This window comes from Carettochelys insculpta, chromosome 13 (genome assembly GCF_033958435.1).
Source record: "Carettochelys insculpta isolate YL-2023 chromosome 13, ASM3395843v1, whole genome shotgun sequence".
Classification (NCBI taxonomy): Eukaryota; Metazoa; Chordata; order Testudines; family Carettochelyidae; genus Carettochelys; species Carettochelys insculpta.
In genome coordinates, this window is record NC_134149.1 from 9,984,694 (window position 1) to 10,000,000 (window position 15,307).

Below are 15,307 nucleotides of genomic sequence, written 5' to 3' on the forward strand. Positions count from 1 at the left end.
TTTCCTTATATTTTAGAGTATATGTAAACTGTTTTTAGCAAATAGTGTGGGTAAACAAGCAAGGTTTAAAATAGCAAGCAAAATTATCCATTCTGACTCAGAGGTTATTCAGAGCAAACATTATATACATTTTCAGTGTAGAAACCAATTTTTATAGAAAAAGCTCTCAAATGTTTACGACTCAGTATTTAACAAAAAAGTCATAGTTCTTCTATTCTAGCTGTCTCATTTTTATATTACTATAGTATGGTATGCAAGTATCTTGCACTTGTTAATTGATGCTGCACTGAAATGTTAGTGGTATCCCTACATTCCAATTGAAAAAAGGGAGACATAGAATGAGCTTGCCTATCCTCATACTAAGTTTTCACAATAGCTTAAACATAAAACTGTTCAAATGAGAAAATAAGGAATTTCTTCACACAACATTTTGATGGATCCCTCTAGAGTTATAGTATTGTAAAACCGTTCATCCCGTTTCATTTTGTTGTGTTAGTATCTAACATCGTCCTACAGCTGGTGTCACCTTCTTTCATACTGTTTGAAAGACCCATAACTAAAAAACTGAATACATAATATGTATAGAATAAAAGACAAAGATGCTTAATTGCATGAGGTAGGAAATGACCCTTTTATTTTTAAGTGACAGAGATATAAAATATTATTTAGGTCCTCTCAAATTAAGGCCAGTAGTATCATCATATCAATAATACTACTTTAATGCCATATGTATTAAAAGAAAATGTTTTAGTAATATTATGGAGAGCTTTTTAAAATGTTGGATATTTTTATTTCTTTACCAGAAGCCAAGATTGTTTTTAATAGTGGAAGTCCAGTTTTATTAGTGGAGGGGAAAAAAGTAGTTCAAAATTAGGGAAGTTTTTACCTTGTCAGTTAGAGTGGGGCCTTGATTTCTTTGATATCTAATTTTTACTGTGGTGCAAATGTTATTTAATGCTCTAACATAGCTTTTATAAATTTTACTGTTACATATTTAAGGAGACATACCTCATAGCCTATCACAGCTAGAAACAAGTACCAAATTGCATATAAAAGATAGGATTTCTGGCTTTCCAGTGGATAAGGGTCCCTGGCCTGTTTTTTTCAGAAGTGATTCTCTGTGCTCTTATTCCCATTATGATGTGAGCTGAGCATGCTTAGAACACCTGAAAGGTAGGATACTTATTACTAGCAGTCTTTGTTGACAAGATGTTGGACTTAGAACAGTTGCTGGCCTCAGGTCTAATATTGTTACTCAGACCTGTTCAATTGTTGGTAGAAATTCCATATTTAAAATTAGAAAAGTGTACTTTAGACTAGGTTGGGTATAGGTTTCTTTTTCGGCTGCTGTTTTAGGCTTATAGCTGGAAAAGAGCCTGACCCAAAAACCTCGTATTTTAAATATCAGCCTGACTTTTGTGGCTTGGATCTGCAGCTCTATGGCAAGTTGAAATGTTTAAGTGCTGGCTGATGAAGCATTAATTGGCGTAGTGCAGGCAAAATACTCAAAGAAGCTAAATAAATGCATTTTTATCCTGTGGGCATCATCACTAATACTTTTCCTATGTGCTATATGGTATTTTATATTTCAGTTTCAGAGAGGAATACTAAGTACACTTAGGGTTTTTGTTTTTTAAATGGTCTGTTTTTCAATGTGGGGTATCATGGCACAAAATATACATCTTATGGAAAATTTGTACTAGGGAATGTCAGTAAGTGGGTTTCAGCCATGTGTTCTGTAACCTTGTATACAAAATAATTGTGATGTTTTATTGTCCTTCCTGCTAAACATTTATTCCTGTCAACATACTTGAAGACGTCAAATTACCATTGAGGATAGTGACAGTTTTAGTGTTGCTTTCAGTTACATAGGTAGAACGCAAACCTTGCTGCTAATGCTATAACTACAGATAATTTTTCTCCAATGTTTGACAACTTTTAGTGTGGTATTTTAGTACTTCATATTTTCAAAGAATCATACAAGTAGTAGTACCCTCTAAAAACTCCACAAAATATGTGTACAGTTTATTATCCCAGTTTTGCAAACAGGATGAGTAACTTGCTGAAGATTGCTCCCTAAGTTTAAAACTAAGGAGGTGTTGGCTTCCAGTTGGCTTTTCACTCTTGAAAATCATGATGCCTATCCATAAATATTTTTTGTGATGAGTACAAATGCAGTAGAAGGCACAACACAATACACAAAATAGGATATTCAGTAGTGCTCTTGTTTTCTTTAATTTTACTGAAGATTACTAGTGTTGTATTATACTGTGTTCATAATCTTTAGATACATTACAGAACTGTTTAACTTTCTCCCTAAACACATATTAGTCTCACATGTAAAATTTATGCCAACATAATACGTTGATTAAAACTAGATATGTTCTTCTCCTGAAGAAAGTGCATCGCTGGGGCTTGTGTTACAAATGACCAAAAGGACATCTGGAAAAAGTTAGGACTGTGGTGTCCAACATGCTAGTTACTCGCCACATGTGGCTATTTGGCCAGTTGAGTGTGGCTAGTTGATTTGAACTGTAAATACATTTTCAGAATAATATGGCTAGTTTACTTCAGAACTGGTCAGACACAAAATCCTTAGACTATACTTTGGCCGTATTCTGAATTAGATAGCAAAATGTTTACTATAGCTGTTTGATAGGATCAGTCCTTTGGCAGTGGAGTTGGAATATACTGTTTGTTTGTTTTTTTTTCATGAAAGATAGTCCATTCCTTCAATTATCCCTTGCTGTTAATATACTATTAGTATCCTGTCAGTCTATAAAGTGGAATCCATTTTTGACCTCTCCATCCACTTCCTGTCAAGCCAAATCTTACCATTTCTTCTTCCTTAACATGGTCAAAACTTGCACCTTTATTTTCCAACGGTTAAATTGCTTGTCCATTTCCTTAATGACTACAATTTTTATTTTGTATTTTTGGATATTTAATTTGCCTCCATCCATACTGCTAATGGTAAAATCATCTTTGTAAGTTTGTTGTTTTGATCTTGTCACATCCTGCAGATTTTTGCACTAACTCCCCATTGTACCCCATATCAAGTTCCTTGCTTTTTCGTTGAAGGTGTTCCATAATTCATCCACAACAGATACCTCCAACTCTTTCTCCTTTAATGTCTATCCCCATCCGTTCCATCCTTCTGATGGTGCCAGCCTAGACATTCCTTTGTTTCCTTCCCCTGCTGCTCCTTTGTGACTTTTTTCTATTCTGCTACTCTATGTAATCCCTTTCCCAGGCTTGTTAGATAAATTGACTCACTTTTCTCTCTCTCAGTCCTTTGAAGAAAAGAATTACTTTGGTCAGCCAGTAAACAGTGAGGTTACATTTCACATATAACTAATACTTAATTTGATAGTGAGGTCAATATGTGCATATGTCATATGGAGTAAATGAATATTTTCCTTACTGTAACCTTTACTTCTGCACTTCTTTCTCTACCTCCAGTTAAGACACCTGATTTTAGACTTCAAACTCCTCAGGACAGGAGCCATATATTTAATTATACATATGATGAGCCTAACATGCTCTTGTGCGTGAAATAATATATTTGTCTTTACAGTAACATAATATTTACATGACATTTAATATTCATATATATGAAATGACAAATTTTAGCACATTCTGTTCAGAATACATACAGTTCAGAATACTGAAAATAAAACCTCCTTTTACAATGTTTGTCCATGTTGAAACATTTGAAATATTTTGTACCATCAAAGTATGTTGCAGGGATAGGTTTTATTAATGTGTGTGTATGTGTATAGATTACGAATGTGAAGCACAGAGCTTTAATGTTATTTATTTGCCATAACGAAAGTGTAGCACATTGGTGTTGTATCTGCTCCAACCCTCTATGTTCTTCCGTCCTCCCCACCATCATAGTCTCCCTTTACCTTCAGAATGTTTCCAGGGTGGATTGATTTAAAACGTTGATGATTTTCAAACACCAAAACAACAATCGTTGATGTAAATCAGGAAACCAAAAAAAACTAAGACTGACTGTGCTTAGAGTGCTTTTAATTTTGGAGTAAGCCCCATAAACGTGTTGAGTTACCTTGTTTTTCCTCAGCAACATCCAGTACAGGAAGCAGTTTGGGAATTTACTTTTCAAATCATGTTTATACCACAAGACATAGGCTAAGTCTACACGTGCCCCCAACTTTGAAGGGGGCATGTTAATCAGGGTGACGGGAGATTACTAATGAAGTGCTGTGCTGAATACACAGCATTTCATTAGGCTAATTCTCCTGCGTGGCAACTTCAAAGCTTCAGACTTCAAAGTGCCAGCATGCATGTAGCCACAGGCATTTTAAAGTTCTTTTACTCAAAATTTTGAAGAATAAAGGGACTTTGAAGTAGTGCGGACACTTCAAAGTGTCAGTGGCTGCACACATGCTGGCACTTCAAAGTTTAACACTTCGAAGTTGCTGTGGGGGAGAATTAGTCTAATGAAGTGCTGCATATTCAGTGCAACACTTCATTAGTAATCTTCCATGGACCTAATTAACATGCCCCCTTCGAAGCTGGGGGCAAGTGTAGACAGGTCCATAGAGTCCTAAAGAATGATACATTGCAAAGTGAATTACTTAAGTTAGTAACCAGTTGATGCACTTAGTGATATCTACATCTTCATCCACATAATTTTCTTCGGTTTACCTTATGTTTCATCCTTGCAGCTAGGCCCTACATCATCATCTTGCATTGCTTACACTTAACACATTTTCCTTTTTACCCAGGAAATGAAGTTCTTGAAAATATTCCCAGATAGGCACTCTTTTATGCCCAGAAGCCATGACAGATTTTCTGTGGCAAAAGTGTGGAGGAATATAGAAGCTCTGTATGCATCTTCCCTTTTTCTTTCCAGTCCACTGGTGCCAATGTGCTTTCCTATATTATATATTGTCTTTCTGTCTCCTCCAAGACAGTTTCTTAACTCAGGGGTGAACAAAGTGGTGTACAGGCCCGTGTGGGGGGAGGGATGTAATTTTATAAGGTGGGCACAGCACTGTTGGCTGCTGGGTGTGAGGCTCATCCATCTCATTAAAAAATGTTGAAATCTTTTATGTATGTGTATTCACATTTATGTACCGATTAATAAAGTTTTTACATTGTGCATACTTATTTTCTGATACATGTCAAAAGGGTTTTTTTCATATAAACATAACCAAAATTTCTCTTGGTTTGAATTACATTAGACAGAATTGTAGGGGAGGTGGGGCTGCTAATTTCAGGGATGCAAAGTGGGGCTGATGTAAAAATTTGCTCACTCCTATCTCAGCTCTCATCTACTCTGGTTGGCCAAGGTCCACCACTGCAAAAACAGTCCTATCCAGCTTGTCATTTTAAAACCCATGCTACTTTTTAGTCTACTGAGAAACAGAAATTGAAACCCCAGAATTTTCAAGAAGCTAAAGCTAGTAGGTAGGCTAAACTGACCAGCTGCAATAATAATTTATTTTTATGAGACTGTGTATCTATGTGTAGCATGTTTGTGATGAGATGTAATTGTTATTTTTAAATGAGAAATTTATTCTATTTTTTAAAAAGTCTAAAATGTGGTTTAAATTTAAAAACATCCATGAATTTGGGTTTTTTATTTTTTTAATTCCACCCTATGTTTCACACTCTGTCATGCATGTTTGCTTAGGCCAGTCTTCCATTCCTCCATACCCATACAGCTATGGGTCTGAGTTTACACACCTCTACATCTTTGTTCCAGTTTTTCCCATTCATCCCTGCAGTTTATTGGTGTTTCAGTAGTGTGAGAACTTCTCTCTATATTGTTCTTGCAAAGCCTGTCTGCTGTGTTTGCAGTGGGAATGGGTTGTATTAATTCCTTGTGGTCATTACCATCCTGCATGACCCCACTGGAATTTGGAACTGGACTTGTCGTGTATGTGTTACTATATATAAAAATAGTTTATAGGTCCAGGTATTCTGCATATTATATTTCTGTGTTTAAGGTGACGTGCATTTTAAGAAACCCTTCTGTTCTGTTTTTGGGTAGAAGCTTTGTGATATCACCAAAAGTATTCATTTTTCTCTTTATAAATTATGTAATATTGAAAAATAAAGGAATTTTTCAGATCGCATAGTTGGAGCTTCTTGTTTGTGCTGCAGCAGAATCTATTTTTAATTGAATTTCTTCCCCTGGTTAATTCTTTTTAACTAAGTGCCTGCATCTACAGTAACAAGGTCTTACGGAAAATCAGAAAATCAGGCCTTTTTTCGAAAGAACACACGGTGCATACTCCCTGAAAATGTACCCTTTTGATCTGAAGTCGAAAGCATGCAGCTTTTTCTTCCAGAAGCCCTCTTCTGCTCCCAGATCAGGAAGAGCACCTCCTTTCAAAAGCTTCTTTAGAAATAGTTTGTGTAGATGTTTCACATGCACTTTTATTGAAAAAGCAATCTTCATGATTCTGGATTTTTCAATCCCTGGCCCATTCTTTCGAAAGAGAGAGGACTGAGTGGACAGTCTTTCTCTATTGAAAGAGCGAATTGAACTGCTTTTTGTGTGTATGCACTATTTCAAAAGCATAATCTTTTGGAAGAGATTTTACTGAAGATGATCTTTCAAAAGACTTCTGTAGTGTAGATGCAACCAGTATGAGCTGAATTGATTGATACCAATTCATATAATTTTCAGCGCTGCCTGCTGTTGTGCAGGGACACTTAATATTGTCAGTTTTGGAGCTAAGTGCTTTTTCCTCCGGACTAACCTGTAGAGGAATAGAGGAAGCCAGTGAAAGATATTGGCGTGTTGCGACATTCACACATACTCTTCATGTGTCATTGAACATCACAGCAATTGGGTATTACTTTTCATCATTACTCCTGGCTTAAGACTTTCTGCCTTTTGATTGAAGCGCAGGCCATGCTGAAGGCATCTTTCTGTGGAAACTATGTATTGCAAGAAATCATATGAGATGCTCAGAAAATAATTGATGCTAAATCTTCTGCAAACATCTTCATCATAGTTGTAAGGTTCAACAGCCTCCTCTTTCTGCTACTATAGGCAGTAACTATGGTGGACAGTTAGCATTTAACTTACCTGAACTTCAGAGTAAAGCCTGAAAATAGAGGGAAAAACATTCCTCTAAAGGTTATTGTCCTGATTATTAACACAACATAGTGATGGTACATAACACATTTCTCAAGTTAAGAAGTGAAAAATAAATAGTATGTGTATGATTTAAATGCTACGTAAGCATATCAAAGTACTAGCTGATGCCCATGAACCAGGGGACTGCAAAGATGTCAGCATCTTTCTCTCTATATTGTAAGATTAGAGAAAGCACCTTAGTTGGAAACAAACTTAATTTTTAAGTTTCAGTGGGGAAAGATTAAGATGGCAGTATTTTGAAAATAATCTAATTGTATCTACTTGCTTTTTTCATAAAGGCATTTGTGAAGGATGTACATGAAGATTCAATAACAGTTGCTTTTGAAAACAAGTAAGTGTACTGCTACTGATACAAGCTGGCACAGAGTAAAATCTAACACTTCAGTGCGCATGTCTAATTAAATATATAAATAGAGCTTTTTGGTATGGGTGAATGTAAAACATTTAAAATTGTAATGTTTATGCTGTTGCTCTTCACAATAAAAACTATTTTATTTTACCTAAGATAGATGTAATAATAAACATGTTTTATTAAAAGGCGAAAGTAAATATTGCTATATTATTAACAATACATATTGGGTACATCTACATTAGAGAGTTTTGTGGACAAAACTTGTGGAGCATCTACACACAACATGTGTTTTGTCGACAGAAACTGTTGACAAAAAAAGGCTGTGTAGATGCACTGGGGGCCCTTTTGTCAACAGCGGATCAAAAGAGCAGTCCACTTTTATGTGTAGATGTGATCTTTTGTCAAAAGTTTTGTCCGAATATCTCTTCTGACAGTAACTTCTGTAAATAGATGCTTCTAGTGCTGATATAGCCATTACGTTTGGATGGTTCAAAAGCAGTTTAATGACTTCAACCAGTATCTCTTATTAATAGAAATGTTAGAATCACCAGATTATTACGGAAGTTATTTTGAGTTGATTTTAGAACATAGCATCATCAATGTTAGAGCCTATGATAGCACCCTTTGCAAGAAATTGATATATGCTACCTACACCTTTTCTTTTTTAAGAATGCGTACACTTGGAGGTGTATGAAATTTTGTATGTATATATCTGGTTGGGTTTCTTCAATGAACACACTGCACACCTCTATGAACTGACTACAGCATGTTGTTTGTAGTTTAGGTGACTTTACCAACTGTATGCTGGGACATTGCTTTTGTTTAATGCATGGGTATTTTAGGACCTGAGGAGAGGATGGATCTTAGGTTATACTTATGTCTAATAAAAGAATTTACTTAGTGTCACTTAATTGAATTAGAAAATGCTTTGGTTTATAGTCGTCCAATAAATCTGTATATAACCAATTTTACTGTTTCTACTACAGTCAGGCTATATATACACTGCCCTTCACTTTTGGATGGGGCATGTAAATGCAGTGGATTGAAAATGCTAATGAGGCACTGATATATTTGGCACCTCATTTGCATAATAGCAGCCACTTGCCACATCAGAAGTTCTATTTTCAAAATGCAAAATAGCCATGTAGACAGGGTTCCTTCAAAAGGAAGCCCCTTTTTCAAAATTGCCCTTCTTCCTAATTTGTTTTAGGAAGAATGACGCTTTTGAAAAGGGGACTTCCTATCGAAGGAACCCTGTCTACATGGCTATTTTGAAAGCAGCACTTCGGACATGGTGAGTGGCTGCCATTATGTAAATGAGGCACTGAATGTTAGCACCTCATTAGCATTTTTGATCTGCAGCATTTTCACACACCTTCTGAAAGGAAGGGATGGTGTAGACGTAGCCTCAGTGAACTTCTGTTAATTTGTTTGACTCTTTCAAATGACAACGGGGAGAAAAACATTATTTAAAGGTACAGAATGTGTGTTGGTTAAACTAAAATAAGTTGAAGTGAGATTCAGCAAAGAGGTAAAATCTGAAAGGTAACTTTTAAAAAAAAAAATGACTAAATTTTCATGCTTTCTTTTGCCTTGAGGTGTGCTTGAACATCCATATTAATCTGTTATAAGATGCATTCAGCTCATATATTTTTTTAGGTTGAAAAATACTTTTACTGCACATCTTTAAATGATTGGTGTTATGTTTATTGATATGGTATACTCAGTAAAGTTGGGGTTATTTTTAAGTTTAAAGAGAATACTTTGTTTAACAAAAAATAGAACTTCTAGTTATTTGCAAGTATCCTAAACAAAATAATTCTGGAAAAGGGATTATTATGTGGTAAGAAAACCAAAAGCTTTTTGTGCTGCTTCCAGATTTAAAGAAGATCCCTGATACAATTTTTATACTCCTGCTACTGTTAAGGCGATTAAATATACTTTAAACACATTGCCTATAAAAGTTCTGTAGTAGATTTTGCTAATTTAAATTTTGTGATTTTTTTGCCTGTGAAGATGTGAACTTTACAGGTTGAAAATAAATGGTCTGAAAAAAATGATGGGGGGATAGTGAAATATAGGCCAGTCTATAACTGTATTTTTGTTTTTAGCTGGCAGCCAGAGAGGCAAATTCCATTCCATGATGTGAGGTTTCCACCACCTCCAGGCTATAATAAAGATATAAATGAAAGTGATGAAGTAGAGGTATGTATTTATCGAGGATGCGAGTGACGTATGAATAAATTTGAATATTTGATTAGGTCAAGTCAATCACACCAGAGCAATGGACTGGACTAAAACTGAGTCCTTACCAATGCTCCCAGGATTTTACCCCGCGACCCTGCTCGCCGTCTACGGTGGGTCTAATCACAACGGGGTTTCAGGGTGTGTGAACTGCGCTGCTGCGGTGTGTTTACCCAAGGAAGAAAATACAAACAAGATGTCAGGTTCAAACAGGGAGACAGGGTTTATTTTATAACTCAAAAGTATGAACTTTGGTAAGCTAACTTGCACAAAATATGTAAGCCCTTGTTTTTGTAGAATAGGCACAGGATTTGAATACTATGGCTTGTAGCCTTAAACAATAGGTAACTGCTGTAACAGCACTGCTATCTAATCCCTCAGCTACTTACTGTGCTTCCGGGACGGACCGTGCAGCCTTCGATGCGTGCTGTAAAATGGAAAGATTAACTTCAGAGCTGAGTTATATTTATTTATTTATTCCTGGATCTTCCTGAGGTTCACCAGGTCGCTCAACCCTTGGCCGACTACCGCGGGGAGCAGATCTTATAAGAATAAGAATTTGCCTGCACTAAGCTAGGTCAATTCTCTAGTTAAATGGGTTGCCCTGCTGGCCAAGCAGGGGAGAGCCCAGTATATGCGGGGTTTCCTACTGAGAGGTTTTCCCCTTAGTTAAGTGGAGGGGTTTTCCTAGTTAAAGGTTATCCCCTCAAAAAATGGTACTGCCTATTTCGACCACCTTGTTATGGTAGCCCTTTATTGCAGACCTTCATTACCCTTAAAGGGTTACTAAGAATACCAGGGTTTTCCCTTTATTGGGTTATCCCTGACCGCTCTACCCTCCTAAATAGGGGGGAGCTTATAGCTCTGGATTATAGTAACAACGCAGTTTACCTAACTACCCTCCTGTGTGCATGCAATAGTTTTAAGCTAAACCAATAGCATTGGCCTCCTGTGCCTTTACAGAAGGACAAGGAATACAAAATATAAGGCGCTGATCATGGACTTGGGGAAGTCCTAATCCACCCTCTATTACAAAGCTATATGAAAACATTAACTGCTTACCCAATTATTTAACCCTAAACCCAGACCATGAATACCTCCTTATTCCTGCTCTGTGATCCAGGCGCTGGGCCTGTAGTTCTCTTCGAGCTAGGAAGTTATGACCCTCACGGCGCGCTTGTACAGCAGCCGCGTCAGGTCAGATAGTAAAGGAGGGAGAAAAAGAGAGCCAGGAGGAAAAACCGGCTTGGTTAACAAAAACCTCCTGTGTTTTTTAGGAACGACCGTGATATTTCAGACACCGGCCTGAGCTAGGGTCGGTGACTGGAAGGGCAGGGTCGCTGCTGCGGTTTCCCCGTGCAGGGCACCGTTGTTTGGGCGGTGCGGTCTGCCAGGCAAACCCTCCGGATAAAAGAACCGGAGCCTTACTAGTGATTTAGCTCTATGGAGACTGGAGCTCTTCTGGTCTTCAGGCTGGAGCTCTTCTGTTCTTCGACGGCCCACGGCGGCTAGAGAGCGATGACTGACACGCAGGTCAGCTTCGGCTCTTCTGCCAGCGATGTTCAGCTACAGGCTCAGTCCAGCTCTTAGCTCAGTCCTTCTGTAGTCTTCTTTCTTCTTCTGCTCTCCTCCGAGGTCTGGTCCGGAATGCCCCAAGCAGGGCTGCTCTCCTGAATATATGCAGCCTGGGTGGACCTGTTTGACAACCTCTGCCTGCTAGGTCCTCCTCAGTGCCACAATGTATCAAAGGGGCATTTGACTATTACATATGTATGAGGATCCTAAAGTAACCAATCAGTTTGAAACTTTTCAAACCATAACTTCATACATATTCATAGCTCGCCGAATATTAATTACAACTGTCATTTTCTAACTGTCATTCTCCGGCGGCCATTTTGGATTTCTAAAACTCCATTTTAACAGTGAATATGGTTTTTTAATTTATCTAATTTTGATGTGGTTTGTGAGGGAAATATGTCACCACTGCTGGTAAAGCAGGTTATAAGTTTAAAATGCTTAGCTTAAGAGCTATTTGGTCAGGATGCAGGGCAACCATACAGACACCACAGCTCATGGACAGGGACATATAAATCACCTCAGAAGAGGATATTTCTACAGTATTATGTTTTTAAATGGTGCCTTTTAGTGACAAAAATAATATGAATCAATTGGGAATAATTTCAACATTACACCATCTCATTGATATCGGACATTACAGAAAATGTTGAATCTATGTAAGAGCTTCTTTTGACAGTTGTAAACCACAGTTGTGACAATTGAATAATTCATATGCTACAAGTTTTTCATTGATCTCCTTGGTACTCTTACCAGTTGACTTACAATATATCGTCTTGTCTTCACTAATGAAGGAAATCAGGGTTAGTATGTGCAAGGGTTTGCATCATGTTAGCCAGAAATGTTTCAGCTGTAGTATAGAACAAGCTTATATGTAAAATATCAAGGTAAATAAGCATCAGATGTCCCAGTGCCCATTGATGATAAACCTGCCAACTTCCTGAGTTTTCACATCTTTCTATAGATCTCTGGGGAAAATGCATCTGCTTGTGTTTTAGCTGTCTTCCTCACTTTTCCAGTTGATTGGCTGTGAATGCAGAGTTGATATGTGAGCTGGGGTTGCAGAAATAATTGTGTGGCTGACAGAGCCAAAATTAATTGATGCAGGTCTAGGAAACACATACTTCATTGACCTGGGACCAGCTGTTGGATTGCCTCATTGAGGTGTAGCTGGGGAATAGGCAGATATCTGGCTGAATGGCAGTTTTCCCTCTAATTTCTTTCAATCCATGCGGGGAATAAATTTTTGTATCCACCAAGGTGTGTGCATATGTGCATCACCAGTAGAAGCACTTGCTGCTGGCTGTGGGTAGTTGTGGGTGCCCTTCTGGTTGGCCACGCAAGTGCTCAGCTTACAGGGATCTCAGCTGATGGGGCTCAGAATTATTCATTTCACGGTTTATGGGTAACTAGAACTATTTGCATAATTGGTCACTTTTTTGTGCGAATTTATTTAATTGTATGTAAATTAAAATTTGTTTTTGTCACTGGATGTTGACAGGAAAGTGATAGGTTGTGGAGAGATTCTCAGATGTGATTGCCTGTGACCCTCTGACAACAGCAAATAACTACATGATCCCAGAAGGGTGGGCAGAGCTAGGTGGCATACCGCCAGCTAGAGTATGTGTGGGGAAGGGTATTGAGCCTGCTGGCTTTAGCTACAGACCTGGGCAGCCTCAGGCTTTGGCTTCAGTCCTAGGACTCTGCAAGTCTAACATTGACTTTGTTGACCCCGTCACAGTTGAGCTGCAGTTAGTTTTGGGTCCTGTCCCACAGTTTGTGAACCACTGGATGTTGATGCATCTGGCTCTTATCCACATGGTGGTACTGAGGGTGGGGAAATTTTGAAAGGCGCAAAGAGCAACAATCAGTAGAAGTTGGGTACCTGACTCCATTTTGTGTTTTGAAGACTGAGGTAAAGTAGTAATTAGCTCACTTAACATACTGTCACTTCTTTAAATCTAATTGAATTAGTAAAGAAAATACAACATGAAAAGGTCACTCTCTCTAGTTGTTGGATTTCCTTATTTAACAAGTTTAAATTTCTTAATCCTTTCTTCAGTGTGTTTTAAATTTAAAAGTTTCGCTGTTAAGACTACACAGTTGATTCTGATTCAGAAAACAAAAGAAACTGTGCTACCAAAACCATTTCTTTTCTGATAGAACTATATAAGTAAACCCTCAAACTGTGTGAGTTTGAGTTGCGCCTAACTCTTATTAATGCGAGTTAAGTGCAACTCAAAATCTTGCTCCCCCAGCCCTAGCTCAACCCTGCCGGCCCATGCAGCCCCAGTTCAAGCTCCCCCCTTAGCCCTGCTCACCACCCGGGCCCAGCTCCCGCTCATACCCGCCTCCAGCACCCAACTCTGACTCTGGCTTACCACCCTTCATGCATGGCTCTGACCCAACCCCCTGAGCCCTGGTTCAAAGCCGCTGCCAGCTCACCACCCAAGCCCGGCCGTGGCTCAACTGCCCAGCCTCCTTGCGCAGCTTTGCTTCAAACCTCCTCTCGCCCCAGTTCAACCCCCCTGCGTCCCAGCTCACCACCTCCATGCAGCTCTAGCTCAACTCCCTCCACCTTGGTTCAACAACCCCCCACAACCGGCCAGCACACAGCTTCAGCTCAACTCCACCTCTCACTTCCCCTGCAGCTGTAACCCCTGCCAGACTTAACCCTCCTGCCCCCCTCCCATGGCCCCAACCCACCACCAGGCTTAACCTTCCTCAGCTGCCCTCCCCCCAGTACCTAAGGTCTTACCTTTCAAAAGGAGCTCCAAGTGTTCCTGCTGCTTCCCTGGCTGCAGAACATGCATTCTGCCAAGGAAAAAGCTGCCCATGATTTAGGTGAAATTCCAGTTAAGTGAGGGTGCATGGGAGTAAAACCCTCGCGTAAATTGAGACACTACTGTATTAGGGCTTTTGATAGTGTAGCCATGAGGGAAAAAAAATACCGTAAAATCATCGCTAACTGACATTACTTTGCTGGCAAAAGGTTTTCGTATAGAGCTGGCTTTAATGATGCTGTGAGCCAAGTATTGTGTCAATTTGCTGGTAATATAATATTCTGCATTGGCATGACCCCTACAGTATTTGCATGTCATTAGACGACTTATAGATGAACAGGAAATATTATCTGGCCTCCTAAGGATTTTTTGAGTACTTGAGGACTGTACTGACTGGCTGATATATAGGGTATCATTTTATATTTGTGTGGCGTTTAGGTAGTTTGTGAATTTATGAATCCTATACTGTTTACTAGCTTTAAAATTTCTTGCATAGTAGTGCAAATTGATTGTTAATATAAGTCAGTCATGATTTATGTTTTATGCAAATAATACACAAATTTCTTTATTAATATTATGTAGTTCTCATCCTGCAGTGTTGTATATTGTATTTTTGTTTAGGTTTATTCCAGAGCAAATGAAAAAGAACCATGTTGCTGGTGGCTGGCTAAAGTGAGAATGATAAAGGGTGAGGTAGGAATATATATACAAACATACTTTGATTTTTTCTTGTATTTCTCTTCTGAAACATTTGGGCATTGGATTTCAAGTTTTCTGGTAGTAAATTTTATTCTCAAGAAGCTAGATTATCCAATTAGTAGAAAGTTTGATTAGGTGTGTCTTTTTACCTAAAACTAAAAAAAAATGCTGAGTTTATTTACACAGTTAATATTTCAAGCACAGCGCAGTCATAGCACAATTCTTGTTCTTGTCATTAAACATGTGGCTTGGGTGATTTTATTATTTTTATATCAGTTTTATGTAATAGAATATGCAGCCTGTGATGCTACATACAATGAAATTGTCACAATTGAGCGTTTAAGATCTGTGAATCCCAACAAACCTGCAACAAAAGATACTTTTCACAAGATCAAACTGGAAGTGCCGGAAGATTTAAGGCAAATGTAAGTACAGATCTCTTTGTATGTGTAAGTTATTTTGGAATTCTGCCTGAATGTGAGAACTCGAACAAGAGGGAATTGAAAATCG

At 38.3% G+C, this 15,307-nt stretch overlaps 1 protein-coding gene across 2 annotated transcripts in view; it reads left to right on the forward strand.

The window, feature by feature from the left end:
• FMR1 (fragile X messenger ribonucleoprotein 1) overlaps positions 1 to 15,307 on the forward strand; it is a 49,562-nt gene that overhangs the window by 2,425 nt on the left and 31,830 nt on the right. For both annotated transcript variants that reach the window (XM_075007564.1, XM_075007565.1), the window contains 4 exons: positions 7,423 to 7,475; positions 9,608 to 9,701; positions 14,720 to 14,791; positions 15,074 to 15,222. In XM_075007564.1, coding sequence (XP_074863665.1) covers positions 7,423 to 7,475; positions 9,608 to 9,701; positions 14,720 to 14,791; positions 15,074 to 15,222 — 368 coding nt within the window. The remainder of the gene's footprint in view (positions 1 to 7,422; positions 7,476 to 9,607; positions 9,702 to 14,719; positions 14,792 to 15,073; positions 15,223 to 15,307) is intronic.